This window comes from Anolis sagrei, chromosome 2 (genome assembly GCF_037176765.1).
Source record: "Anolis sagrei isolate rAnoSag1 chromosome 2, rAnoSag1.mat, whole genome shotgun sequence".
Lineage (NCBI taxonomy): Eukaryota > Metazoa > Chordata > Lepidosauria > Squamata > Dactyloidae > Anolis > Anolis sagrei.
The window spans coordinates 180,767,271-180,794,177 of NC_090022.1; the positions used below are offsets into that span (position 1 = coordinate 180,767,271).

At 42.0% G+C, this 26,907-nt stretch overlaps 1 protein-coding gene and 1 long non-coding RNA gene across 2 annotated transcripts in view; both read right to left on the reverse strand.

The window, feature by feature from the left end:
- Positions 1 to 26,871, reverse strand: part of CACNG4 (calcium voltage-gated channel auxiliary subunit gamma 4) — a 145,225-nt gene extending 118,354 nt beyond the window's left edge. The window contains exon 1 of the mRNA XM_060763095.2: positions 26,404 to 26,871. Coding sequence (XP_060619078.1) covers positions 26,404 to 26,635 — 232 coding nt within the window. The 5' untranslated portion in view covers positions 26,636 to 26,871. The remainder of the gene's footprint in view (positions 1 to 26,403) is intronic.
- The window catches only part of LOC137096110 (uncharacterized), a 244,488-nt gene that overhangs the window by 189,496 nt on the left and 28,085 nt on the right, over positions 1 to 26,907 (reverse strand). The gene's annotated exons all lie outside the window — the stretch shown is intronic.

A 26,907-nucleotide genomic window follows, 5' to 3' on the forward strand; every position in this document is an offset into this window, starting at 1 on the left:
GAGAACAAGAATGTTGGGCAAATCCCTCTAGCTATTTCCCAGCCAGGCAACAATCAAAACCCATTGTTCATGTATTTGCAGAGATGGGTGATTTCTCTGTCAGCCCAGATAAACCCAAACCTGTTTGTCTGGTCAGAAGGGGTCCTTTCACACAGCCATATAACCCAGAATATCAAGGAAGAAAACCCACAATATCTGTTTTGAACTGGGTTATCTGAGTCCACACTACCATATATTCCAGTTCAAAGCAGAAAATGTAGGATTTTATTCAACTGTGTAGAAAGGGCCATGGTTCATTTGAAGCTGAGAGATTGCTGCCCATAGAAACAGAAGACCAGAGTATGTGTATTTGTTAAACCTCATTTATTGATAGCCAAGCCCTTGATTACCCAAGATCAGCACCTTTGTCCCTTGCATTTTGCACTTTTGTTTCCTAAGATCCATACCTTTGTTTGACACAGAACTGGACATCTAAGCTAATCTAAAGCCCATCAACATATGCACATCAGCTGCAGAGATGTGCCCTCCCAGGGGGCATCTCTGCAGCCAGGCATGTAGCTGGGGGGGGGGGGGGGCTCGGGGGGCTTCAGCCCCCCCCCCCCCGAAATTTTCATGGTGGTTCGCGAAAAGGCCTTATTGGTGCATTATTTAAACTGTTATGTTTATTCATATCATGATCTGATCACCATACTCAATATATCCCATATGCATGGGGGTATTGGGGTAATGATACAAAAGGTTTGCTAGGCTAGACCCTCTTTCACTCAGACTCAGCCCCCCCCGAAACTCAGCCCCCCCAAACCCCCCTGAAAAAAAATTCAGCCCCCCCCCCAAAATGAAATCCTGGCTACGGGCCAGTCTGCAGCTGATTGATCCTTTGCTCTAACCAATCCCTGCCTACTATTCTCCCTCCCAGGCAATCCGGACATGGATCCTAGGCAGCCTCTTTTCTGGCCACACAGGGGAGGGGGTGGGAAGTCTGAATAGCTTTCAGAACTGTATAAGATTTTTGTATTTCTCTGTATGCTTATGCTTGAAGCAAATTACTGTACTTGCATGGGTTTTGGCCAAACCATAATAAACCAGTGGCTTGTCTTCAACCTGGTTAGTTGGTTTCTCTGTCTTGGCCTTTCTGGTATAGCATACGCTCACCAGGCATGGGTTCTCTTATTCACTGTCCTAGTTATCCAAGACACGGTGTCCCCATAGTCATCCTATACTCCCAAGGCTCAGAAGCCTGGGGAGGTGGGATGTCAATCCCTGCCTGTCCCCCAGGATCCCCATTTTCAAAACAGCAAGGAAATCTTCATTTTAATCACTAGAGAGGGTTTTGGGGAGTTCCTGTCTGAGGAATCTGAAGAGTCTTTTAAAAAAATCCTCTCTCCTGAACATGGGATTTGAGGATCAGTATCTGACTTGAAACTGAAGTTATAATTGCTTAAATGCCCTGCTCCAGGCCTTTATTATTATTATTTTATTATTATTATTAACTTTATTTGTACCCCGCTAGCATCTCCCGCAGGACTCGATGCGGCTTACACAGGCCAGAGCCTCAAAACACAATACAATAGAACATAACACAATAATAAACAAAGCAAATCAAAACAATCAAGCAAAATAACAACAATAACTACCTCAGGACACAATTAAAACTGGTTCGGCCGGCGCAATGGGGTACAGGGGTTAAAATGCTGAGATGGCTGGAGGAACATGGATTAAAAGGTGCGGTGTGCAGTAACATCGGTTGTGCTAAAGTGCTTCTAGGACTTGGGAAGGGGGAAATTCCTAATCTGGGAAGGCACATCGGAACAGCCAGGTTTTTAGGTTCCTTCTGAAAACTGCTAAAGTAGGGGCCTGTCGGAGATCTTTTGGAAGGGCATTTATGACTCTGGGATGAAAACAATGGTCATCTGATTATTGTATCTTTCACCACAACACTTTTGCATTTTGTTGATGTCATCTCCCTGACAGCTACAAAACACAAGTTACATTTTTTGGACAACTTCCAGAATTCCCAGCCAACATGTGGGATTCTGGGAGCTGTATTTTTGAAAAATAAATGTTCCCAAGCACTTCTCAGATCAGCTTGCCACTCTTGATATAAGTGGAGCCTGGATGAATGCCTTTTAACAAAAAGGAGATAGGAAACATTTCATTTCCCTGTAATCTCTAGGATTATCCAGACGTATTGAAAGTAAAACTCCTTGCATATGTGTCAAATTCTGCTGATATGATATTTCCAAAGGACATTTTGGCTATGCATCCCCATGAAGCTGGAAGTGCCTCATGCTGCTCCATTCATCTAATAATTTATTTCAGATTTCCTTATAGCGAACAACATCTTAACAGGGTAATCTTTCATTTCTAGATGCAAACCTATATTTCAGGTATAATACATCAGTTTTCAGACACAAAAGGAGCATTTTACCTCCCTCCTTTATCCCCACAATTTCTTCAAAACCTTCTTTGGTTCCTGTTTTTTAAGGATGAATAATTACTAAATAACACTATTTAAAAGCATGGGTAAATCATTTCCAAGAAAATGTAAATGAAGACAAAGTGCTATTTAAAGCATCAAGAACAATAAGCAAAATAATAATAAAAAGACTCAGTGATTAAAAGATTGTTAGAAGGAGCAATCTTCTAGTAGCAAGTATTCACTAGGACTTTGAACATTGATCTTGACGATGGATTTTCTCTTATTCAAGGTATGGATGTAAATAAATCTTAGTTTTTTTCCATTGTTGCAACTAAGAATGAAATATCTGATTCCCCATTTTTCTACTGGGCAACATTACAAGAGGTTTTGCTCATTTTAATGATTCTTTCTATTTCTGGGAAATCTGAACATACATAAATGCCATTATTTTTGTGTAGGCAGTGGAAAAGTGTGTGTGTCTGGGCAAATACATTGTTCCCAGTTGATTTCCTATGGAAACCAACACTTATTGCTACTCATGCCCCTGTTTTGCAGAAAATCCAAAAAATGTGAAATATCTCACAATGTTTCATAATGTGTTGACATCCTTTTGCAGCGAGAAAAGTTTGTGCCTGGATCAAATAATTTCCTTACTAAGCTTGGACTCAACATAGGAGACCCTTCCCAACATGGCTGAAGCTATTTAAGGTGGTCTGCTCCCAGGGAATTGTGAAATTGGATGAATGTTTGAACGGTGGGGAAATAGAGCTAGTGATCCTGTTGAAGCCTTGATCTAGAAAAAAAGGTGAAGTAGGAAATTGTGTGCACGCATGTATCTGCCTTCAAGTCACCTGTTGACAGGCATGTAGTCGGGGGGGGGGGGCTTGAGGGGCTTCAGCCTCCCCCCTGAAATTCTCAGGGTGGTCCGTGAGAAGGCCTTACCGGTACATTATTTAAACTGTTATGTTTATTCATCTCATGATCTGATCACCATGCTCAATATATCCTATATACATGGGGGTATTGGGATAGATACAAAAGGTTTGCTAGGGTAGATCCTGGCTACGGGCCTGCCTGTCGACTTAGGAATTTTTCCCCCCAGGGCTTTCTTAAGCAAGGAATACTCAAAAGTAATTTGCTAATTCCTTCCTCTGAAATATAGCCCATGGCACCTGGGATTAGTTGGCAGTCTCACATCCAAGTACTAACCAGGGCTTAGTTTAACTTCCAAGATCAGAGGGGATGATCTGATGCTGTGGTGCCTGTAATGCTGCATAGCTTACTGAAGATTTATGATTTACGGGCAAGCCAGACGACAGCTAGAGTTCATAAGCTGCAGACTGTGGGCATGAGCCTGACCAAAAAGAGGTGAGAACAAGGCTTACTATGGATATATTCTCTCTCTCTCTCTCTCTCTCTCTCTATCTATCTATATATATAGACACACACACCTGTGTGTAAGGTAGAAAGAGAAGTCAAAGGCTTTAAAAGGTCTTATTCTGCTCTGTCATTAAGTCTTCAAAGCCTTGTTTGACAGCACTGTTCTCAGTGGCAGCAAGCTTATTGGACTGGACTGAGAACACCTGCTGTGATAAATGTCCAAGGCACTTCAAAGGGCAAGGCTTCATCTTTTCTTAGGGTTTTCCTCTGCTAGTAATGCCGGGGACCTAGAGCATTACTTGGGGTGCACCTAAACTGTAGAAATCCAGTCTGACACCACTTTAATTTGCCATGGCTCAATGCTATGGGATCCTGGGAGTTAGAGTTTGGTGAAGCACCAATAGTCTTTGGTAGAGAAAGCTAGAAACCTTTCAAAACTACAATTCTCATTATTCCATAGTGCTGAGACATGGTAATTAATGAGGTGCCAAACTGCATGCATTCTGCAGTTCACATGCAGAAAAAAATGATTTCTTCTCGAGGAAAAATTAGGGGAAAGACCTGGAATGCTCTTCTGTGTATCCTGCGGCTGGTAGCCATGATATTAGCCATGCTATCTGGACTAATGAGTGTTATGGTTAAAATAACTGGACAGCATTAAACTGGGGGTGCCTGGCCTAAGGTAACAGTTTTTTAAAGGTCACACAGTTACATGCAAAGTGCCTTCCTCAGATTTTCAGATTGAATATTTTATCCTACTGGCAATGCTCTTACAGCTTATACCAGCACAGATGGCGTGATCAACATTATGCCTAGAAAGAAGTATTTTTTGAGGCCTTGGCCTATGTAAGCCGCATCGAGTCCTTCGGGAAATGCTAGCGGGGTACAAATAAAGTTAATACTAATAATAATAATAACAACAACAACAACAATAATAATAAAGAAGTGTGGTGGACAGAGCCAAAGATGAAAAGGTTGGACCAAAATAACCACCGTATTTTTGCTTATTGCTCTTACTTTATTTTTTATTTCGTATCAAAAGCATTGCATAAATTAGTATAAAAACGATAAAAATAGAAGGAGCACAGATGGCTAAATATCTTTTGACCAAAAACGGGCAACAGCAATAGCATTGTCTGTAGCCTCCAACAATTCTTCCTCTGTACATGAGGCAGGGCATAGTGGACAAGCATGCAGATGCGGAGTTGTCTGTTCTGCTCCACAGTCACATAAGTTGTGGGATTCTTTTAGGTAGTGCCATTTTGCCAGGTTGTCTTTTGATCTGCCCACTCCATTTCTGACAGTAATTAAGCCCGAGGGGAGGTAATTCTATCTTTTAGAATTGGAAAACCAACCAATGGTATCTTGAAATAGTGTGAATGTCTGGAAAACCCCAGGAGAATGAGTTGTCTCTCCCTTGCTCCTGGAGGAGTGGATTCTCTAATAAATAGAACCCCCCCCCCCCCGAAAACTTCCAGGCTGAATTTGTCACTCAAAAGATTGTGGAAATAGCATTCCAACACATCTTTGTGACAATACAGGGTTAGTCAAAATGCATAGGCCAATAAGCCATTCAATTGAATGGCTTATTGGCCTATGCATTTTGACTAACCCTGTATATAGGCATTTTCGAGAAAAGTATTCCATCACCCCAACCCAGTACTATCTGCCAGAGGCCTCACTTTAACAGGAGGAAATTTGCTTTGGAATGAAAAGGAGTCACAAGGATCACTGCTGGCAGGCATGTAGCGGGGGGGGGGGGGGGCTTGGGGGGCTTCAGCCCCCTCGAAATTCTCATGGTGGTCTGCGAGAAGGCCTTAGTGGTACATTGTTTAAACTGTTATGTTTATTCATATCATTATCTGATCACCATGCTCAATATATCCCATATGCATGAGGGTATTGGGGTAATGATACAAAAGGTTTGCTAGGGTAGACCCTCTTTCACTCACACTCAGCCCCCCCCCCCCCCGACTCAAACTCAGCCCCCCCCCCCGAAACAAAATCCTGGCTACGGGCCTGACTGTTGGTAAGCTATTATGATATTGGGTTGCTGTGAGTTTTCCGGGATGTATGACAATATTCCAGAAGCATTCTCTCCTGACATTTAACCCACATCTATGGCAGGCATCCTCAGAGGTTGAGGAATCTTTAGGAAACTAGGATGGTTGATGGTGGTGGCAAATGATGGCATAGACCAGGACATCAGTGGCCCATTAGTCCACCCTGGTTCCACTATCATTGCTCGTAAATAACTCAAAGAGGGTTTCTTATGAACTTCCACATTCCAAAATTATATTCTCTGTCAGACTTATGATGTCATAATGTACCCTTTGTATGGTGGGAGTGTGAAGAGATACAAAAATTCTGGAATCAAATTCTAAACCAGGTAGAATTACACACTAAAATAAAATTGGATATAAACATGCAAATTTTGTTAATAGGGATATATGGTGATAGAAGAGTTAAGGACCAAGAATGAATGATGATGATGTTTAGAGCAGTACACGCAATAATGGCTTGAGAGTGGAAAGATAAAAAGAAGTGGACACTTGAAAAATGATATGAATATGTGTGGGACCAAATACAACTGGATATTATGGACATTATAAGAAGCAAAAAAAATGGTCAGACAAACAGAAGAAAATTAAAGAAATTTGGACTCCATTTGGTTACTGGTTGTTAAACCAGATGATGAAAGCTAGAAGAAAAAATTGGATAGAATCAAAATAAACTAATGTAATGGGAAACAAAAGGATTACATTGTCAACAGGGAAGAGGGAGGGGTGGGGGTGGGGAGGGACAAGGAAATGAAAAAGGGGAAAAAAGCGTGGTAATTATGGTTATGTATAATTTTTTAAAAGCATAAATAGAAAAAAACCTGCAAATAACAACAACAACAACAATGTACCCTTTGTTCCCAGAATGCCACTGTGATTAGGATGAGGATGTTCTAGGTTTAAATGCCCATTAAACCAAAAACTCATTGGGCAATACAGTACCAATTAATGGTCTGTATCGTATTGCTGGTTCTGACCAAAACAGAGACATTGAATCAACCAGATTTGCTTATGTGTTGACTCACCACTGAACAATTAATTCCATGGGTTAACAATTGATTGAATGGGTTAACAACTATTGTATGTCAGAGCCCGTCCACACAGTCATATAACCCAGAATATCAAGGTAGATAATACCAGCATCTACTTTGAACTGGATTATTTGAGTCCACACTGCCATATAATCAAGTTCAATGTGGATTTTATTCAGCTGTGTGAAAGGGGCCTCAGACTAATCTACCTCATAGGGTTTCTATGAGAATATAACAGGTGGATGGAGGAGAACACAATTTAAATAGTAGTTAAAATTAAGACCAAGCTGCTTATGCCATTTAGCCAAATGTCTTTTACTTCAATTGCTCTTTCGTTGCTAGTCTTATAAGTATGCATAAGTTTATATCTACGAGGTGTAGGTTTTCAGAACTTATTTGGTTAAACAAACTCACAAGCTTTCTTTGATGGCATCACTTTAATTGCTCATTCCATTTCATTAGCTTGTCACAAACATTTGTTCAAGCAATTACTTTCGGTTAACTAGAACATCTGTGAAAGCCGAATGTTTTGCCAATACCTACCTTGCTCTCTCGTAGCAGCAATTATTCACATGCATACAAAAATTGCCATGCCACTGCAAGCCAAACATGCACCTGTGTGCCAGCGTTATTGCTAAATTGTGAAGGTTACCAACTCTCTATTTGTATTATAACTATTTAATTTGTGTTTACATCTACATTTCACCATCACTGTAGTATTACCTTCTTAGAAACAAAACACATAACACCTTGGCTAATACTCTGTAAAATAGTATATTTAGACTGCTTCTCTTTAATGTAAACAAATGGCAAAATCATGAGGTATGGACAGATTTGAGTTACAACCAAGCTTTCTGTTGTGTGAAATGAAGCTGAGAGGCTGGTTACAGTGTACAGTGTACCTACTACTGCCAGTTACAGCAGTATCGTGTCACTATAGTTGTTGTGATTCTATCCTAAAGAATCCTGGGATGTACAAGCAGCCCCCAAGTTACAAATATTCGACTTACAAACTACTCAGGAACAGGAAATGAGAGAAATCTAACACTTGGAAGGGAAATTCATTCCTGAAAGAGTTATAAGGAAAAGGTGTGTCCACTGAAGCTTTCTCACCAATCCCTGTTTCTAAACAAGCCAAATTTTTCAAGATCCAATTATCACATAGACAGAAAGTGAGGTGAAATCTGCTGAACATAAGCACAGGTAGCAAAACAAACACCACAGGGGTGTTGACCCTTCCCTATACTATCTAAAGTGAGATGGATGGATGGATATGGCTGGAGTTACGCTTTAAAATGTATCTGTTTCAACTTACATACAAATTCAACTTCAGAAAGAACCTACAGAACCTAGCTTGTTCATAACTTGGGGACTGCCTGTATAGTTTTGTTGTGTTGTTCCTCTAGAGAGTTCTACCAGTGCAAGGGAAGCTGACTAGTTTTCTCTCAAGCAGCGAATTCTGCACAATGGAACCATGAAAGTTAAAGTAGTAGCAACCTCCAGTTAATATTTAATATAGGCATGCTCTTAGTAAGTATATAGAGTGCTGAGTATAGACTGATAGATACGAAGGGCTGCTGATAAGTCTTCGGCTTTGTGTTCTTGTTTTGTTTTTATGGTAACAAATGTTACATCACATGAAAGCCTTATGTGTCTAATATATGTTTTCAAAATTTTGTGTTTGTAGCTTATGGCAACAGTGAGCTAGGCACACAGGAAAACAAAATGGCAGAGTCTAAGGCGATATTCATAGCAAATGAGAGCAAAGGAGTGATAAAATTCTTGTTTCTACGTGGAAAGTCCGCGAAGAATATTCATGGTGATATGTCGCAGACATTGGGGGATCAATGTCCTTCATATTCTACAGTTAAGAACTGGGTTGCCAAATTTTAAATGGGCCACTTCAGCACCAATGATGAGGAACGTCCTGGATGACCGAGAGTGGTTGTTGTTCCAGAGATTGTCAATGCTGTGCACAACCTCATGCTGGATTATCAGCGAATTTCGGCTAAAGGAATAGCAGACATCATGAGGATTTCTCATGAATGTGTTTTGTTTTTGGTTTTTTTGCCATTATCCATGAACATTTAAACATGAAGAAACTCTCTGCAAAGTAGGTCCCCCAAATGTTTGACAACAGATCAGAAAAGCATGCGAGTGAAAACTTCTCAGTTTATTTGCCAGCGATTCCGGACTGATAAGAACTTTCTGGATCGACTGGTCACTATGGATGAGACCTGGATTTATCTGTATGACCCTGAAACCAAGGAACAGTCAAAAGAGTGGAGGCACAGTGGTTCTCTTCGTCCAAAGAAGTTCAGGGTGCAAAAATCAGCCACTAAGGTGATGGCATCTGTGTTTTGGGATAAAGAGGGCGTGCTGCTAGTGGACTACCTTCAAAATGGTTCCACCATCAATGCAAGGTATTACACTGAACTTTTGTACCAATTGAAGGCAGTTCTAAAGTCCAAAAGGCCTGACAAGCTGTCCAAAGGAATCTTGTTCCTGCAAGACAATGCCTCCACTCACACTGCACAAGCGACAATGGCAAAACTGGTGGAGCTAGGCTTTCAGTTGGTTGACCACCCATCTTATTCGCCGGATCTATCTCCCTCTGACTATCATCTGTTTCTAAACCTGAAGAAACACCTCAAAGGTAGCAAATTTCACACTATTTCTGATGACATGGCTGCTACGGATGACTGGTTTGAGGCACAACCGAAAACCTTCTTTTTGCAATGCTTACAGAACTTGGAATATTGATGTAAGAAGTGTGTTGATATCAGGGGAGAGGATGGGGAATAAATGTAAAATTTCATCGTCCTATCTTGTTTCTTTCTGGGTTTAAGCCAAAGACTTATCAGCAGCCCCTTGTACATAACCACTTAATTTGCATTTTGAGACTGAGGCTGGATATACACTTCCCTAAATCCCAGGATCTGATCCCAGATCATCTGCTTTCAACTATATTATATGAAGCTCCTGAATAAAACCCCACATTTTCTGCTTTGAACTGGAATATATGGCAGTGTAGATTGGGGGCCCTTCTACACAGCCCTATATCCTGGCAGAAAATTCCACATTATTGAATTGAGTTATCTGAGTCCACACTCAGATAATGTGGGATGTTCTGCCTTGATATTCTGGGATATAGGGCTGTGTGGAAGAGCCCTAGGACTAGGTTTCTGTCTGGTATGTTACAATGTATTGTCCAACAAAGCCTTGAAACGTCAGCCCAAAATTGCTAAGACATCTTGATAAAAACATGCCAAAAAGAGCATCTTTTCCTTTCAGAAGTAAGGAGCAGAGCTTTGGGAAAGTAAGGAAATTCTTGAAAAGACTGCTGGTAGCTGTAACAATGAAGACACAGTGAAAGCTTGATTTGAAGTTTCGCTCCTAATAACAAAACCTGAAAAACCACACATAGTATTTGAACTCTTATTACCTGCAGCAAAAATCATGATTTCTGCCTTGATCAACAAGAAAGCTGGCAATGACCTTTCCCTAAAACCTTTGTCAGATGTCATAATTACAAAGCAAATTAATATTTTGTCAGCCAACATGTAGGATGAGCTATTTGAAATAATTTACATAGCCTCCTATATTGCTGTACATCTGGACAAAAGCACACACATAATAAACAAAGTAAACAATGTTAGATATGAGCACGGGAGAAATATTTTTGAAGCCTTACTAATCATGTCCTTGTTGGAACATGCTACAAGTGAAGAAGTATTTAACACATTAACTTAGTTTATAACTTGTCTTTACATAGAGTTCAGCTACACAAACATAATAACCTATACTCACCATTAGTTTGATCCCGGCTGCCATCTAAACATTCTTTAATTTCTGGTACATACAGTAGGGCAGTGGTTCTAAACCTGTGGGTCCCCAGGTGTCTTGGCCTACAACTACCAGCTGTTAGGATTTCTGGGTGTTGAAGGCCAAAACATATGGGGATCCATAGGTTGGGAATCACTGCAGTAGGGTAACCCAGGTGCCCTTTCACACAGCCCTATATCCCATAATTTCAAGGCAAAAAATCCCAAATCTGCTTTGGACTGGGTTATCAGAGTCCACACTGCCTTGATATTCTGGGATATAGGGCAGTATGGAAGAGACCTAGGATAAACAATTTTAGCTATGTGTTGAGAGAAGTTGAGGGATGCTCCAAGGTTTTCCTGAAACTCTCAAGCAACCCTACAGCTTCAGCAGCAAGGACAGCAGGATCAGCTCTAATTCTGAAAGGTTCCCTATCTACATGGGCATTGCTATCACCCCCCGCTTTCCTGAGCTTATCAGATGGCCACAGAGTGCCACATGAGCTCCTGGCTGTTGCAAATGTCCTATGTTGGCATCAGCAGAGGGATCCACACAACGTTGTGTGGGCACCTCTCAGCATGAGGCATCTGCAGCAGCTAGGAGTTCACACAGGACTCTGCAGACATCTGGAAGTGGAGATGGCAGCATGGGCGGTAAGGTAACAGTCCAATGGGGATGTGGTTCTGCACTGACTTGACTCTGATTCACTGCTGTTGTGGGTTCAAGACAATGCACATAGCTGCCTCCAGGGCCAATCTGGTGCATTTACAGGCCTATTCCAGATTAACCAGCCAGTGTAGATGAGACCAAGGATTGGTCAAAATGTGTTGGACAAGGAATGAGCAGACAAGGAATGAGCAACATCTGGAAAGATTACTGAATCTGTTGCATGGATTAAAGAAATGAATTAGTAAAATTGTCAATTTTATAAAAATTGAGCAGCTTTGCAAAGATGTGAACACCATCAACCATCAACAAGTGAACACCATCAACCTGTGTTCTTTGCTGCAGGAGTAGCATGCCAGCGGTAATTCTTTTGTAGTACTACAGTTCAAGACCAAATGAGAACTGGGAGAGGTTGGTGGTGGGGAAAAAGTTCTTAACCTCCTCACAAAACTGCCAATCCAGTTTAGAGGTTGACCACTTGCAACTCTCCCAAACCACAAGGGCTTTCAAGAACAATTACCTTGCACTTAAGACTTAGACTATGTTCACATTCTTTGGCCTCAAGATATGTAGATCATCATTTGGCCTCAAGGTAGGTAGATCATCATGTGATCACTATAGAAATACATATAATCCTACAAACACATGAGCCTTTTTCTTCTTCCTTGTCGAGTCCAGATCACATATCATCTCAATCCCTTTCTGTACTGTGTGAACAAAGATGCACCAAAGCACCATGCTTAGACTGGGAGAGGAGAGATTGAACATTCATATTTTGCTCAGCCATAAAGCTGACTGCCATCCTTGTATCAGCCACCCATTCTCAGGATAACTTACATTAGAGGGTTGCATTATGAGAATAAAATTACAGTGCAGAAAGAAACACAAATTATCTTGAGTTTCTTGGAAGAGAGACAGGATATCACTGAAATAAACAACAGATCCACACATCATACAATTACATAGCTATGGACAATTGCGTTTGCTGTAAAACAGAAGAAAGGAACCTTCAACCTTCAGTATTTTTATGAACTTTTCACAACTCACCAAACTGACTGGAGCTGAGGATTGAAATTTAGCAACATCTAGAGAAGTGGTTCCCAACCTTCCTAATGCTGCAACCCCTTAGTATGGTTCCTCATGTTGTGGTAACCTCTAACCATAAAATTATTTTTGGTGCTACTTCATAACTGTAATTTTGCTACTGTCATGAATCGTAATGTAAATATCTGATATGCAGGATATATTTTCATTCACTAGACCAAATTTGGCTCAAATATCCCCATATGCCCAAATTTGAATACTGGTTGGGTTGGGCGGGGATTGATTTTGTCATTTGGGAGTTGTAGTTTGTTGGGATGTATAGTTCACCTACAATTAAAGAGTCTTCTGAACTCCACCAATGATGGAATTGAATCAGACTTGGCAGACAGAACTCCAGGACCAAGAGAAAATACTGGAAGGGTTTGGTGGGCATTGACTTTGAGTTTTGGAATTATGGTTCACCTATATCCAGACAGCACTGTTGACTCAAACAACCAATATGGTGGAGTTTGGGGGAAATAGACATTGACAGTTGTAGTTGCCAGGATTAATAGTTCACCTACAATCAAAGAGCATTCTGAACCCCACTAAACTTCCCACACAGAACCCCCATGACCAACAAAAATACCATGTTTTCTGATGGTCTTTGGCAACCTCTTTGACACACCCCACATAAACCCCCCACAGGGGCCCCAACCCCCTGGTTGAGAAATGTTGATCTAAAGCAGGGGTCCTCAAACTAAGGCCCAGGGACCGGATACGGCCCTCCAAGGTCACTTACCCGGCCCTCGCTGAGAGTCAACCTAAGTCTGAAATGACTTGCAAGCACACAACAACAACAACAAAACTTTCTCATTGCCAAAAGCAGGCCCACACTTCCTATTGAAATTCTAATAAGATTATATCTGTTAAAATCATTCTTCATTTTAATTATTGTATTGTTTTAAAGTGTTTTTTGCACTACAAATAAGATATGTGCAGTGTGCATAGGAATTCATTCACATTTTTTTCAAATTATAATCCGGCCCTCCAACAGTTTGAGGGACTGTGATCTGGCCCTCTGTATAAAAAGTTTGAGGACCCCTGATCTAGAGGGTCAAATGTTCTTCAGTCCTGCAAAGGTACCAACCTATTTTACTCTTGAAAACAAGATCTGAAAACAAGTCAAAATCAAGTGGCTGTTATATTACTTGGATGACTTGGCAGTAAATCAAGTCTTAGGATCATATAACAGTGTTCCATTATTTTATCCTACAGCTTCATCCTGTTACTTGGTTTGTGAGTTACTGCTGCATATATTTTCAATGTGTTTAGTAGATGATAAATAGCAAGAATTGGCATGGCACATTTTTTATTTAGCTTGGAATAAAAAAAAATCAGTGGACGCATGAGCTGCTTACCAGCTGTAAATTATTCCGCTTATTGCAACTGTAAATGTAAAAGAAACTCGAGGAAGCTGTATAAATGGAATATAATCCATTCCAAAACAGCATTCTCTCTCTGTTTATATATGCCTCAAGTTGCCTGTTGATTTATGGCAATTTCATAAGGTTTTCTTAGGCAAAAATACTCAGTTTTGCCAGTTCCTTCCTCTGTAATATAGCCTGGAGCTCTTGGTAATTTTTGACAGCCTCTCATTCAAGAGCTAACCAGAATTGACCCTGCTTAGCATTCAAGATTAGACAGGATTTGGTTTCTTTAGAGTATTTCTCATCTGATTAACATAAACACATAGATAATTTTAGAGTTAAATCAAAATTGTTCTTAATTCAAGTCTATGTATTGTTTATGTTAGATGAATAAGGGAGTTGCCAGGTAAGTATGTGAAAGATACTGGAAAACTCCAAACCAAGGGATTGCACTTGTCTCCCCCTGAATAAGTAGCAATGAATACATCAAATTAGCATGGCATTCACTTTGGGGATACACAGAGCAGTGAAAAGCTGCTGAAAAGAGTACATAAGATCATAATGCATCTGGGGACACCATGGACAGTTACTTTTATGTTTTTCCTAAAGCATTCTTCAAAGGGGAGCGGGATATGTTAACCAGTAAAAGGTAGCATTAGCTAAGGCGCATATCTGGGGACTACTACATGATCCGAATAACATTCACTGCCTTAATAGCAGTAGTGTTAATTTGGAGAAAACTACTGAGAGTAAGCCTACAACTCCTACTTCTCTGCTCTGGTGGTCACATTTTGCTAGCACTGATGAGATGTCGCATCAGATCCTTTGCCTTTGGAATACATTTCTTACTGCTGTAATTACTTTGTATTATGTATTTCTTTATTCATTGCTATTTCACTAAATGAAAGGGTAATATGTTAAATGTTGTCTATGGCTATGTGCTTGTGAAATAATTAAGTTTAGTACAATAAACAGCAAATGGTGAAAGCCTTCATTATTTTGAAAAAGCAGCAATTATAAACAAAAATAATTTACCATTAAAAAAGGTCCCGTCTCTTTTTCATTTCCATTTTTGGGGACCCCTCTCCCCAATACCAGGCACCAAAAGTAGACAGAAAGTAGACAAGTGGTGCATTGAGAAAAGGTAGAATTTGAATTGGGTTGTTGTAGGTTTTTCCGGGTTATATGCCCATGTTCTGGAGGCATTTTCTCCTGACGTTTCGCCTGCATCTATGGCAAGCATCCTCAGAGGCAGTGAGGTCTGTTGGAAGTAGGCAAATGGGTTTATATATCTGTGGAATGACCAGGGTGAGACAAAGGACTCTTGTCTGCTGGAGCTAGGTATGAATGTTTCAACTGACCACCTTAATTAGCATTTGATGGCTTGGCAGTGCCTGGGGTGATTAGATGTGCCTGATTGTTTACTCTCTGTTGTTTTGCTATTGTAATTTTTGAGTTTTTTAATATTGGTAGCCAGATTTTCTTCATTTTCATGGTTTCTTCCTTTCTGTTGAAATTGTCCACAAGCTTGTGGATTTCAATGGCTTCTCTGTGTAGTCTGACATGGTGGTTGTGAGAGACCTCACTACCTCTGAGGATGCTTGCCATAGATGCAGGCGAAACGTCAGGAGAAAATGCCTCTAGAACATGGCCATATAACCCGAAAAAACCTACAACAACCCAGTGATTCCAGCCACGAAAGCCTTCGACAATACAGAATTTGAATTTTTACAAAATTAAATGTGGTGTGTCATCTAATACATAGCTTTCAATTCAGCCTGAATGGAAAGTAAATAAGGCTATCATGCTCATTTAATTTTTATGCCTGAGTAAAACCCGCAAAGTTGGATAGTAGAGAACAGAATTAGAATTTTATATGAATGTCATATAAAACATTTGGCAATCCTTTTTTAATTTCCTACAACAGTTTTCAAACCAATATTTTATAAATGAGGATGCGAAGCACTTAAACACAGCATGTCAGTTGTCCTGAAATGAACTTACATTTCCTGCTGTTGTTCAAGTCAATATCGATTTAACATGCAATCTGAGAAATTTTCAGCCTTTAAATGATGTTTTCCTTATTTTCTTTAGATCCATTTTACAATCCTAAGCATACATACTCAACAGCAAGTCCCTTTACAACCAGAAACCTTACATGTATGTTGAAAGCATTTCTCAAATCCATATTTCAAACACTTCCTAGTGTTTGAGAAATCAGAGTTCCAAAATAAATTTAAGAAAAAACTCTTCTGCTGATACACTTTTCACTAAGATTTGAACTACTGAATTGACTTTAATGCATGTATCTATCACACACAAACACTCAAAACCAATAGGTAACATTCCATTAAGAATTCTCTGTATGGAGCCTAAAAGAATGATGCCTTTGTCAATGACTAGTGAAACTCTTCAAGTAGTTAAGGACAGGCAAAGAGCAAAAGCAAAAGGCGAAGGCCATACAGAATAGCATTGTTCTGGCTGCCTGCTAGAAACTTAGGCCCCTTTTATATTGCCATATAAAATCGAGATTTTCTGCTTTGAACTGGATTATATGGCAGTGTGGACTCATATAATCCAGTTCAAAGCAGAAAATGTGGATTGCCTACTTCAGGGGTCCTCAAACTAAGGCCCGTGGGCTGGATACGGCCTTCCAAGGTCCTTTACCCAGCCCTTGCTCAGGATCAACCTAAGTTTGAAACGACTTGAAAGCACACAACAACAACAACAACAATCCTATCTCATCAGCCAAAAGCAGACCCACACTTTCCATTGAAATACTAATAAGTTTGTATTGTTAAAAGTGTTCTTCATTTTAATTATTGTGTTGTTGTTTTTTTGCACTACAAATAAGATATGTGCAGTGTGCATAGGAATTCATTCATGTTTTTTCAAATTATAATTTGGCCCTCTAACAATTAGAGGGGCTGTGACCTGAACCTCTGTTTAAAAAGTTTGAGGATCCCTGGTCTACTTTGATAATCTGGATTACATGGCAGTGTAGAAGGAATATTAGAGGAGATGGGGCCAGCGTACCCTACCCGAATAAGGACAATCAAAATGATGCTATAGAGAAAGCTCTGTTATGTGTATCCACCAACCCAACTCTATGAGGTGTTTGGACACACAGCAGGGTTTCCTCTGAAGATCTTAAATTTCTGGCAGGCTCTTATGGAAGGAGCAATACACAAGACTTCTACCTGACGCTTAATCAGACCACCCTTCATTTTAGAATCAGTGGAGAAAGCAGACAATCAATCCAGGTCATACTTTTAAAACATTCCCATCAACTTCTTTTGGAAAAATGAGCTGCAAATAAACATTTTATGCAGTTGTATACTATAAGGGATGTATCATGACTCTCTGTCACATCAGTATTAAGTATCTTTGGAAGCTCTTCTAGGTTCTCCTAGGAGAGCTGCAACTGTAGAACGTTAATACTACGTTTGTTTCTGAGTGTATCTTAGCTATAATGGAATCATCTCTGCTAAAATGCAGTAAAACTACTTTTCACTTGGTGCTTGGTTTATAGCCTTGCAAGATGAAGAGAAACCTGGTCTCTATGGAATTACCTGTAATTTTACTATTAAAATTCCTGGAGCTTTACACAAGAGATGCAGAAACTAATTCTGCAAAAGATATTGAATACTTTTTTAAATAAACATTATAATAAACTGAAGAAAAACTCCTGAGATTCTGATTTCACAAAGGAAGATGGAACTTAGTTCCATTGCTACTTGGAATTCATGGAGATCACACCCATTTTTGAAAGATGTTTGGCATCTCATCTTCACACCTTCTAGACATAACTGAATGAATAGCCAAACATCTGGTTCTTCAAGATTTAACCCCACGCACTCATTTCTTTTAACTCTTTAAGTTATTAAATATCTGGAAGTGACTGTCCATCTCAATGTGTGACCAATGAGCTATTTTGAGCTGAGTCCAAAACTTTTGAAGATTAGACAGGTTTTAATAGCTATAAATGATGCTAGACATGTGAATGTTTGGCTCACAATGAACAAATGGTTTCAAACAGATGTATGTGTGTGTCCACTTTAAATCCTTGATCCTAAATGTTCTTGATGTTAGGTAGTTCTCCATCCCACAATTGCCATTGGAGATCAAAAACAGCTTCAAATCTGTCCTATCAAAGGATGGCTCAGGGTCGATGTTCTGCAATTACAAGTGGCTTCTTTCAAGGCCATAGTGAGATGCAGTTTCCAGTGCCTTCTAGAGCCAACAGATGCTCAATTGACCCAAGAATACATTTTTTACTTCCAGTATCAATTGCTGCAGGGCAAGAATGTCTTTGAGATAATTTCCCTCCAGATAAACCTTCCTGCTGCTATTTCCTTTTTTCAGGGGAAGTATATTAAATGAAGTTTGACTGGGGATGTCAGATGCCTCAACCCCCAATACTAGCTGTCCAAAGTCAAACCAATAGACCAGTGGTTCCCAACCTTTTTTTGACCAGGGACCACTTTGACCAGGGACTACTCTCCAACATTAGTACCAAAAGGGTTACGAATCAGTTTTTGGTCAACTTTAGATTTGGTTATTTGGGGTACTGATTCAGAAAATTGCATTGGATAGACCACATCATCTCTAGTTTCTGATACAGAACATATGCCACCCAGTTGTCACCATCTGCTCACCCACAGAAAACCATATCTAATAATCTAGAGTTGATGTGGTGTATCCAATGCAATTTTCTGAATCAGCACCCCAAATAACCCCAGGAACAGGCCTAAAAATGAAGATACAAAGGCGCCCCCGCTTCCAGGCACTACAAGGAACAGCTCCGCTCTGACGGAGCGAGGAGGAGGGGAAGCAGCAGTCAGGAGGCTTGCTGTGGGTAGTCAGCCTCTCCCCTACCAACATCCTCATTGCCTCAGCACTATAAGAGGGTTTCGTGACACCAGTCTCTCTCATTGCAATGCTGTAGTAACGGTGAGGCCACAGACCATATTTTAGGTCTTGGGGACCACTAGTGGTCCATGGACCACAGATTGGGAACCACTGTGATGGACCAACAGAGATGCAAACATTAGCACAATAACACAATAGAGGAGCTGAATGTCCATTCTAATGACATAAGGCAAATATCAAAGTGTCCAGAGTACAAGGTCCAATCAAAATCCATAAGTCAAGGTCCATAGGTAAGTCCAGACTTCAGGAACACAAGATAGCAAGAGTCCAAGGTTGTAGCTTTTAGAACTAACATGGCAACCAGCAATTTAGGAGCTCAGGGTTTTTAGCACCCTGAGCTCCTAAAAGCCTAAATCCACAGTTGTTACCTGTTGCTGGCTCTCTTCTCAGCTAATCTCAAGGACCTGCACAACTGAGACCTCTTTTCGCAGATCCACAAAAGCTGGAACAATCAACTCTTTCTCAGCCTGCTCAGAGGAACTTGCTTTCATTTGTCCTGCAGGCTGAGAAGAAGTACCTCATTCCATGGGTGGCAGCTTCAAACCTAGGCTGAGGGAGCTGCTGGGCTCTAGCTTGGCAGCTGAGCCTTCCACTAGCATCTCCTCATCCTTACTTTCCAAGGTGTCCATGACAGGGGAGCTGAGTTCACTTGGACCGGATCTTCCTGTGATATCTCTTGGAATGAGGAAAGCTTGGAAAAACTAGGCAAATTATGAAGTGAATCAGAGGAAATTCACCCACTCCTACTTTAAATTAAAATACGTGTTCAGGCAATCTCCAAGTTACAAATAATGACTACGTTTATTCTTAAGCCGAATTTGTTTGTAAGTTGTAACAGGTACATTTTAAAAATGTAACTCCAGCCATACATGTGTGTGTGTGTGTGATTTTGATAGCATAGGGAAGAGTGGGCATCCTTGTGGGGTTTGTTTTGCTGTCTGTGCCCATTTAGAAGATTTCACCTCACTTTCTGTCTCTGTGATAATTGGATTTTGAAAAAATTGGCATGTTGTGGAAACAAGGATTGGCAAGAAAGCTTCACTTTTTCCCTTGATAACTCTTTCAAGAGTGAATTTCCCTTTCAAGGGGTAGATTTCTCTCACTTCCTGTTGTTTCACCCCCATTCTTAACCATGAGTTATTTCTAAGTCAGATGTGTTTAACTTGGGGACTACTTGTATTGTATTCTTTAATAAACTGCAGGCATTCTGGCCTAAATTACCATTTTTTTTCAAGTCAGGAGCAACTTGAGAAACTGCAAGTTGCTTCTGGTGTGAGATAATTGGCCATCTGCAAGGACATTGCCCAGTGGACACCCAGATGTTTTGATGTTTTGCCAGCCTTGTGAGAGGCTTCTCTCATATCCCTGCAATGGGAGCTGGAGCAGACAGAGGGAGCTCATCCATGCTCTCCCCGGATTCGAACCTCCAACCTGTCAGTCTTCAGTCCTGCCAGCACATGGGTTTAACCCATTGGGGGCTCCTGCCTAAATGACCTGAAACATCATTATTTTTCAGGCTTAAATGACCTGAAAAATAATGATTTCTTCTTTACATTAAGATTACATTCCTGTGCATACTTACTCCAATAACAGTCCAATTGAATGAAGCCACATTTAATGCTAAATAAATACATTTAACCCTGGTCTGTGTTTTTCAATTGCTGCCTTTTAATAACCAAATTTGAAATTTTATAACCTTCTAAAATAAAGGAAGGTCTCTGAATTATTCCTGGTTTTGTTTGTGCTACTTCTGCACCAACTGTCATTTAGAATAAGCTCGAAAACCTGGTTAGCAAAGTTTGTGTGTGCTAAGTTGTGATGATTGAATTAAGTGCACTGAAGCTGATAAGCCAAGTGCATTCGTTAATATAAAAAGAAAAATGTGCACACACACCCCCATCAACCAGGCTTGCCTCAACCCAAGCAGCCAAAGTGAAGCAGAAAGTCAACACTTTCTCCCCTCCAAGCTTCTCTCTTATCTGCCTTCATCACAGAGTCCCTATTGACTCTCTTAACATGGGAGGAATACTAACCATTGAAGCTGGAACAAGTGCTGCTGAGGACCCGAGTGACTCTTTGATAGGGATGTGTGAGGAGCATTTACTGTGATGGATTTATTTGCCAGAGAGCCAGGTGTCCGGGTCATGAATTTGGCCAGAAGACACTGCTTCCCTTCTACAGGACTCACAGAGTGTGTCTTGCTGCATTTTCTCAGCACCCCATGTACTTCCTTGTCCTGTGCTTTCTAGTTGATCTCAATACCAGCAAACTTGGCAGTGGTCTCTATCAGTGAGTTGAGTTTTTTTAAAAAAAAAACTAATCAAAATACCGAATCCTGTCCACAAAAGAGCTTCAGTACAGCTGGTGTCTCCCTTAAAACCCAAAATGGATTAAGATCCTTGTGGGGACGATGCTGGGCAGACACTGAGACCTTGGTAAAGATGTTATTGTATGGACCGAAGTTTCCAGAATCCACCACCAAGCACAAATGTTGGTCATGCTGGCTAATGCATTCTGGGAGTTGTAGTCCAAAAAGTAATTATTTCTAAGCTTTGAGCTTCTGTTACAGCAGTAGTTCTCAACCTGTGGGTCCCCAGATGTTTTGGCCTTCAACTCCCAGAAATCCTAACAGCTGGCAAACTGGCTGGGATTTCTGGGAGTTGTAGGCCGAAACATCTGGGGACCCACAGGTTGAGAACCACTGTGTTATAGGTACTCCCGAGATGCAGGATCCCATTCCTTTATTCTGGACTGAAGGGTGGAGAGAGACAACCTTATGTCCTCTTGCTGTGTCATATGCACACTTGCTCTTCTCCACTGCCTTCTCTTCCCACTCACAATTTAGGTAGTAGGAAGTGTTGCTACTCTCTATCTATGAAAGAAGACAAGTCAATGGCAGTCACAAGAATCTAATGTTCACTTGTTGCAACACAAAATGGGCCCAACCCACCTGAACTGTTGCCACAAGGAGAGGGGAAGATATATTGTAACAAGCAAGTTGGTTGCTTCTCATCAAATAATGCTCGGTTTCCATTGTACCATACAAAAAGAGTCCTCTTTTTAGTCTCTGCTTCTGGCCTGATCTATGCTGTAGAATTAAAAGGCAGTTTTACACCACTTTAATTGCCATGGCTCAAGGTTATGGGATCACGTCAATTGTAACTTTACAATTGACAATTTGCAATTTACAATTGCAGCCACCTCTCCACAAAAGTCAACACTGACACTGAAATCCAACACCGCCTGAGCTCTGCGAGTGCAGCATTTTTCCAAATGAAGAAGAGTGTGTTTGAGGACCGGGACATCCATAGGGATACCAAGGTGCTTGTTTATAAAGCTATGGTCCTCCCAACCCTGCTATATGCCTGTTAAATGTGGACTGTCTACAGATGTCACATGCAACTCCTGGAACGATTCCATCTGCGGTGCCTCCAAAACATCCTGCAAATCTCTTGGGAAGACAAGCGGACAAATGTCAGCGTGCTGGAAGAGGCAAAGACCACCAGCATTGAAGCGATGGTCCTCTGCCATCAACTCTGCTGGACTGGCCACATTGTCCAGATTCCCGACCACCATCTCTCAGAGGAGTTGCTCTACTCCGAACTCAACGGAAAACAGAATGTTGGAGGACAGGAAAAGAGATTTAAAGACGGGCTCAAAGCCAACCTTAAAAACTCTGGCATAGACACTGAGAACTGGGAAGCCCTGGCCTGTGAGCACTCCAGCTGGAGGTCAGCTGTGACCAGCAATGCTGCAGGATTTGAAGAGGCACGAATGGAGAGTGAAAGAGAGAAACATGCCAAGAGGAAGGCGCGTCAAGCCAACCCCGACCGGGACCTGGAAACCGATGCCCTCACTGTGGGAGAAGATGCAGATCAAGAATAGGACTTCACAGTCACCTATGGACCCATCCCCAGGATACTACACTTGGAGGACTATCATCCTCGGACTATGAGGGATCGCCTAAGTAAGTCAGTCCTCTGCCGAAGAGTCTCACCAAACCCCAAATTCCTGGATTCCATAGCAGTTAAAATGGTGTCAAACTGCATTAATTCTACAGTGTAGATGCACCCTCGGGCAATTGTCTAAGCCACCCATACTGTTGCTCAAAGCAATCAAGAGGACACTCCTCGGAGGAGTGGTCACAACCTCAACTTGCATGTCCTTCTCTGTTTCTTTTAGTCAGCAACCATGAAACCCCAGCAATGCCCCCCTTCCCCTCTCACACACACACTGGAAAGCAGCACAGCTGAATGAGTAGAAGGATGCTCTTTGTCCTTGCATGAACCTATTTAGGGCCCTTTGCTCTCACTCTGATGAATGTTATCCAGAGAGAAACATCCTTCCTTCCTTCCTTCCTTTCTTCCTTCCTTCCTTCCTTCCTTCCTTCCTTCCTTCCTTCACTCCCTCACTCCCTCACTCCCTCACCATCCCTTTCCCCCTTTTTGGGCAATTCTCCACATTGTTCCAGAAAGGGGAAAAGCACACATTTTGCCACCTGGCCCATATACCAGCCCAAAGCAGCTGAATTTTGGGGTGTGTTGTGTAGAGGAGACAGATTTATTTAGGTTGGACAGATGAGGAAGATAGGGGACCCACTGAAAGTCGTATTCCCAGTTGCCCTGCCCCCTCCCCCATAAATCCACAACTGGGTTGGATGGATTTTAACTGTGAATTTTTTTAGTGCAGTTTGTGTTTAGTTCTGTTTTAATGTTTGTATATTTGTATATTTTACATTGTACACTAATGGTTTTATGTTAAGCCACTTTGAGTCCCATTATTATTATTATTATTATTATTATTTTGCCCCAATAATATCTCCTCAGTATTTATTTGTACCCTGCTTTATCTCCCCCGATGGGGACTCACAGTGCCTTGGTAATAACTGTCTTCATATTAAGACCAAATTATTGTTTTATATGCCCTTACTCAAATGTTATAAACACATCTGGCAAAGCAAAATGGAATTGGAATATGGAAACGGTTTGTTATAATGACTTAAACATTATTATTATTTTAACTATTAATAGTTTTAGTTATTGAATCCTGTTTTGATTGCATATTGCCTAATTGTGCATGTTAGTAATGTTTGTTTACCGTCTGGTTCTATTACTATTTGATACTGCTGTTTAATATGTTCTCAGTTGCAGAACTTGTTGACAGGAAGGTCGGCAGTTCTAATCCACGGATGGGGTGAGCTCCCATTGTTAGCCCCAGTTTCTGCCAACCTAGCACTTCGAAAACATGCAAATGTGAGTAGATCAATAGGTAACCCTCTTCCTCCTTTTTTCCTTCTCCTTCTCTCCTCCTCGTCTTCTCTTCCTCCTTTTCTCTGGATGGCCATCTGTCAGGGGTGATTTGAATGCAATATTCCTGCTTCTTGGCAGGGGGTTGGACTGGATGACTCTTTGATTCTATGATTCTATGATTCTTTTCCCCTCCTCCTCTTCCTCCTTTTCTCCTTCCCCTCTTCTTCCCCCTCTTCTCTTCCTCCTCTTCTCTTCCTTCTTTTCTCCTTCTTTTCCTCTCCACCTCTCTTTTGTGGAAAGGTAGTGGCAATCCATGCATTTATGCTGGCCACATGACCTAGGAAGTGTATATCGACAACGCTGGCTCTTCAGCATCGAAATTGAGATGAGCACCAACTCACTGAGTCGGACACAACTAGACTTAATATCAAGGGGAAACCTTTACCTTTACCTATGTTCTCACCTGTTTACGGTTGTTTATTATTTCCCTGCACTTTAGGACATCGAATATTTGCCGCTTTGTATTGAAAACCACCCTGAGTCCCCACGGGGAGAGAGAATGGGATAGAAATAAAGTTGATTATTATTATTTGAAACACAACAAGATGATTCCACAGCAGACAAGATCACTCTGCTGGCTGTTGTATTGGATTACACGTCGGACACTTCCCAAGTGTCTAGGACTGTGTGATGTATCAGTGAATAATATGTGCAGATCCCAGTAATGGATCTGGCAGATGGGGGCCCTGCTCTCGGCCCCACCTCTATCACAAGTGAGGTTGGTGGGGACGAGGAGCAGGGCCTTCTCAGTGGTGGCCCCTCACCTGTGGAATTCGTTCCCCGGGGAAATTAGGTCATCTTCATCCCTCCTCTCATTTAGAAGGAAATTAAAAACATGGATCTGGGACCAGGCCTTTGGGTAAGCTGGCAGATAGACAAAGAACTAGTGACGACAACTGATGGACTTGACTGTGTGGAACTGAATTTATGAACTCTGAGTTGGCAAACGCTGTGCATTGGTTTCGTTTTATAGATTTTGATGATGTGATGTTTTTGATGTGTGATGTATAATGGACTGTTTTAATTGTTTTAATTACAGTTTAAAGGTAAAGGTAGTCCCCTGACATTAAGTCCAGTCATGTCTGACTCTGGGGTGTGGTGCTCATCTCCATTTCTAAGCTGAAGAGCCGGCATTGTCCGTAGACACCTCCAAGGTCATGTGGCTGGCATGACTGCATGGAGCGCCGTTACCTTCCCGCCGGAGCGGTACCTATTGATCTACTCACATTTGCATGTTTTCGAACTGCTAGGTTGGCAGAAGCTAGGGCTGACAGAGGAAACTCACACCACTCCCCGGAATTGAACCTGCGACCTTTCGATCAACAAGCTCAGCAGATCAGTGCTTTAACCCACTGCACCACCGGGGGGCTCAATTACTGTTTACATATGTTTATTTTTACCTTGTTGTGTGCCGGCATCGAATTGTGCCTTTTGTAAGCCGTCCTGAGTCCCCCCTCGGGGGTTGAGAAGGGCGGGGTAGAAGTGCAAGAAATAAATAAATAAATAATCTTGCCAGCACTGATTGTGATTAAGTGCAGGCCATGGTCTTTAGGCATTATTATTATTAGTCACTTTTGAAACACCAGGGAAGAGTGTTTCAACCCCATTATCAGACCGATTCCTGGATTCAAAACCACACACCCCTTTTTCCAAGTCCCAGATATGTCACCCTACAAGAAAAAGCAAAACGGCGCTCTGTCTCATGCGAGGGAATGCACAATTCGTAGATAAAAAGTGACAGCTCTACTTTCGGGAGCGCAGGAATGAGTTCCCCTTTGAAACAAAAGCAGGAGCCAGATCTCCTTCCATTCCCCCAGGAGAGAGAGAGAAAGAGAGATAAAGAAACTCAGAGCCTGAGCAAGGCGCCTAGGGAAAAGGGCAAGGGCTGGAGAAGATGAAGAAGAGCAGCAGCAGTAGAGCATCCTCCACCTTGGGCGAAGCATCCCCTCCCTCCCTCCGGTTCCCATAGCAATGAGAGAGACACCGGTTGCTATGGCAACCCCATCCTCCCGCCTAAGACAGCATCAGATCAGAGGGACCAACAACTCCGCTGCATCTGGCGAGGAGGGCGTGTGCGCGGGGATGTGGAGGCACAAAAGGGGAGGGGGCGCTCAGAGAGAGAGAAAGAGGGGGGGGGCATCCTCCAGCACACAAACAAACACAGATAGAAACATACACACACCCCTCGAAGCAACGCTCGAGCCGCCAAAGACTTTCATTGTTTCCCCAGCGGTGGAGGAAGTTGAGACACTTGTTCCGCGCCTTGCTTTCCCCCTTCTTTGTTGCTACCCCCGTCCCCCGCTTTTGTGGCTCTTTGCCCAAGCCTACCTTCGATGCAGCAGACCCTCCAGAGTCCCGAGTGGGTGAGGTCCCCCTTGGGCTTCTTGGGCTGGGCCTGGGCGCTGCTCTCGTCTGGGGCGGTGACGTTGGTCCCGTTGCAGATGTTGGCGCTGGAGTAGAGCCAGTAGTCCGTCCCGATGGCGATGGTCATGAGGCTGAAGGCGGCGAAGGCGCCCGCCGTGGTCAGCAGCATCTGGACCCCACGGTCGCACCACACCATGGTGCTTCATGCTCCACACGGCCGGCTCCGGGAGGAAGCAGGAGGAGGAAGAAGGGAGCGAGAGAGGGAAGCCCGAGGACAGCGCTTCCCTTCCATCAGGCAGGAGAAAGGGAGAGGAAGGAAGGAAAGAGGCGGGAAAGAAAGGGGCTGCGAGGAAGGGAGGGGCGGGAGAGAGAGAGAGGCAAAGGGGCCAAGCAGAGAAGCCAGTCGCCTTCCTCCTTCTCCTCTTCTCCTCCGCCTCTTCTCCTCCTCTCCTTCCCCTCCTCCTCTTC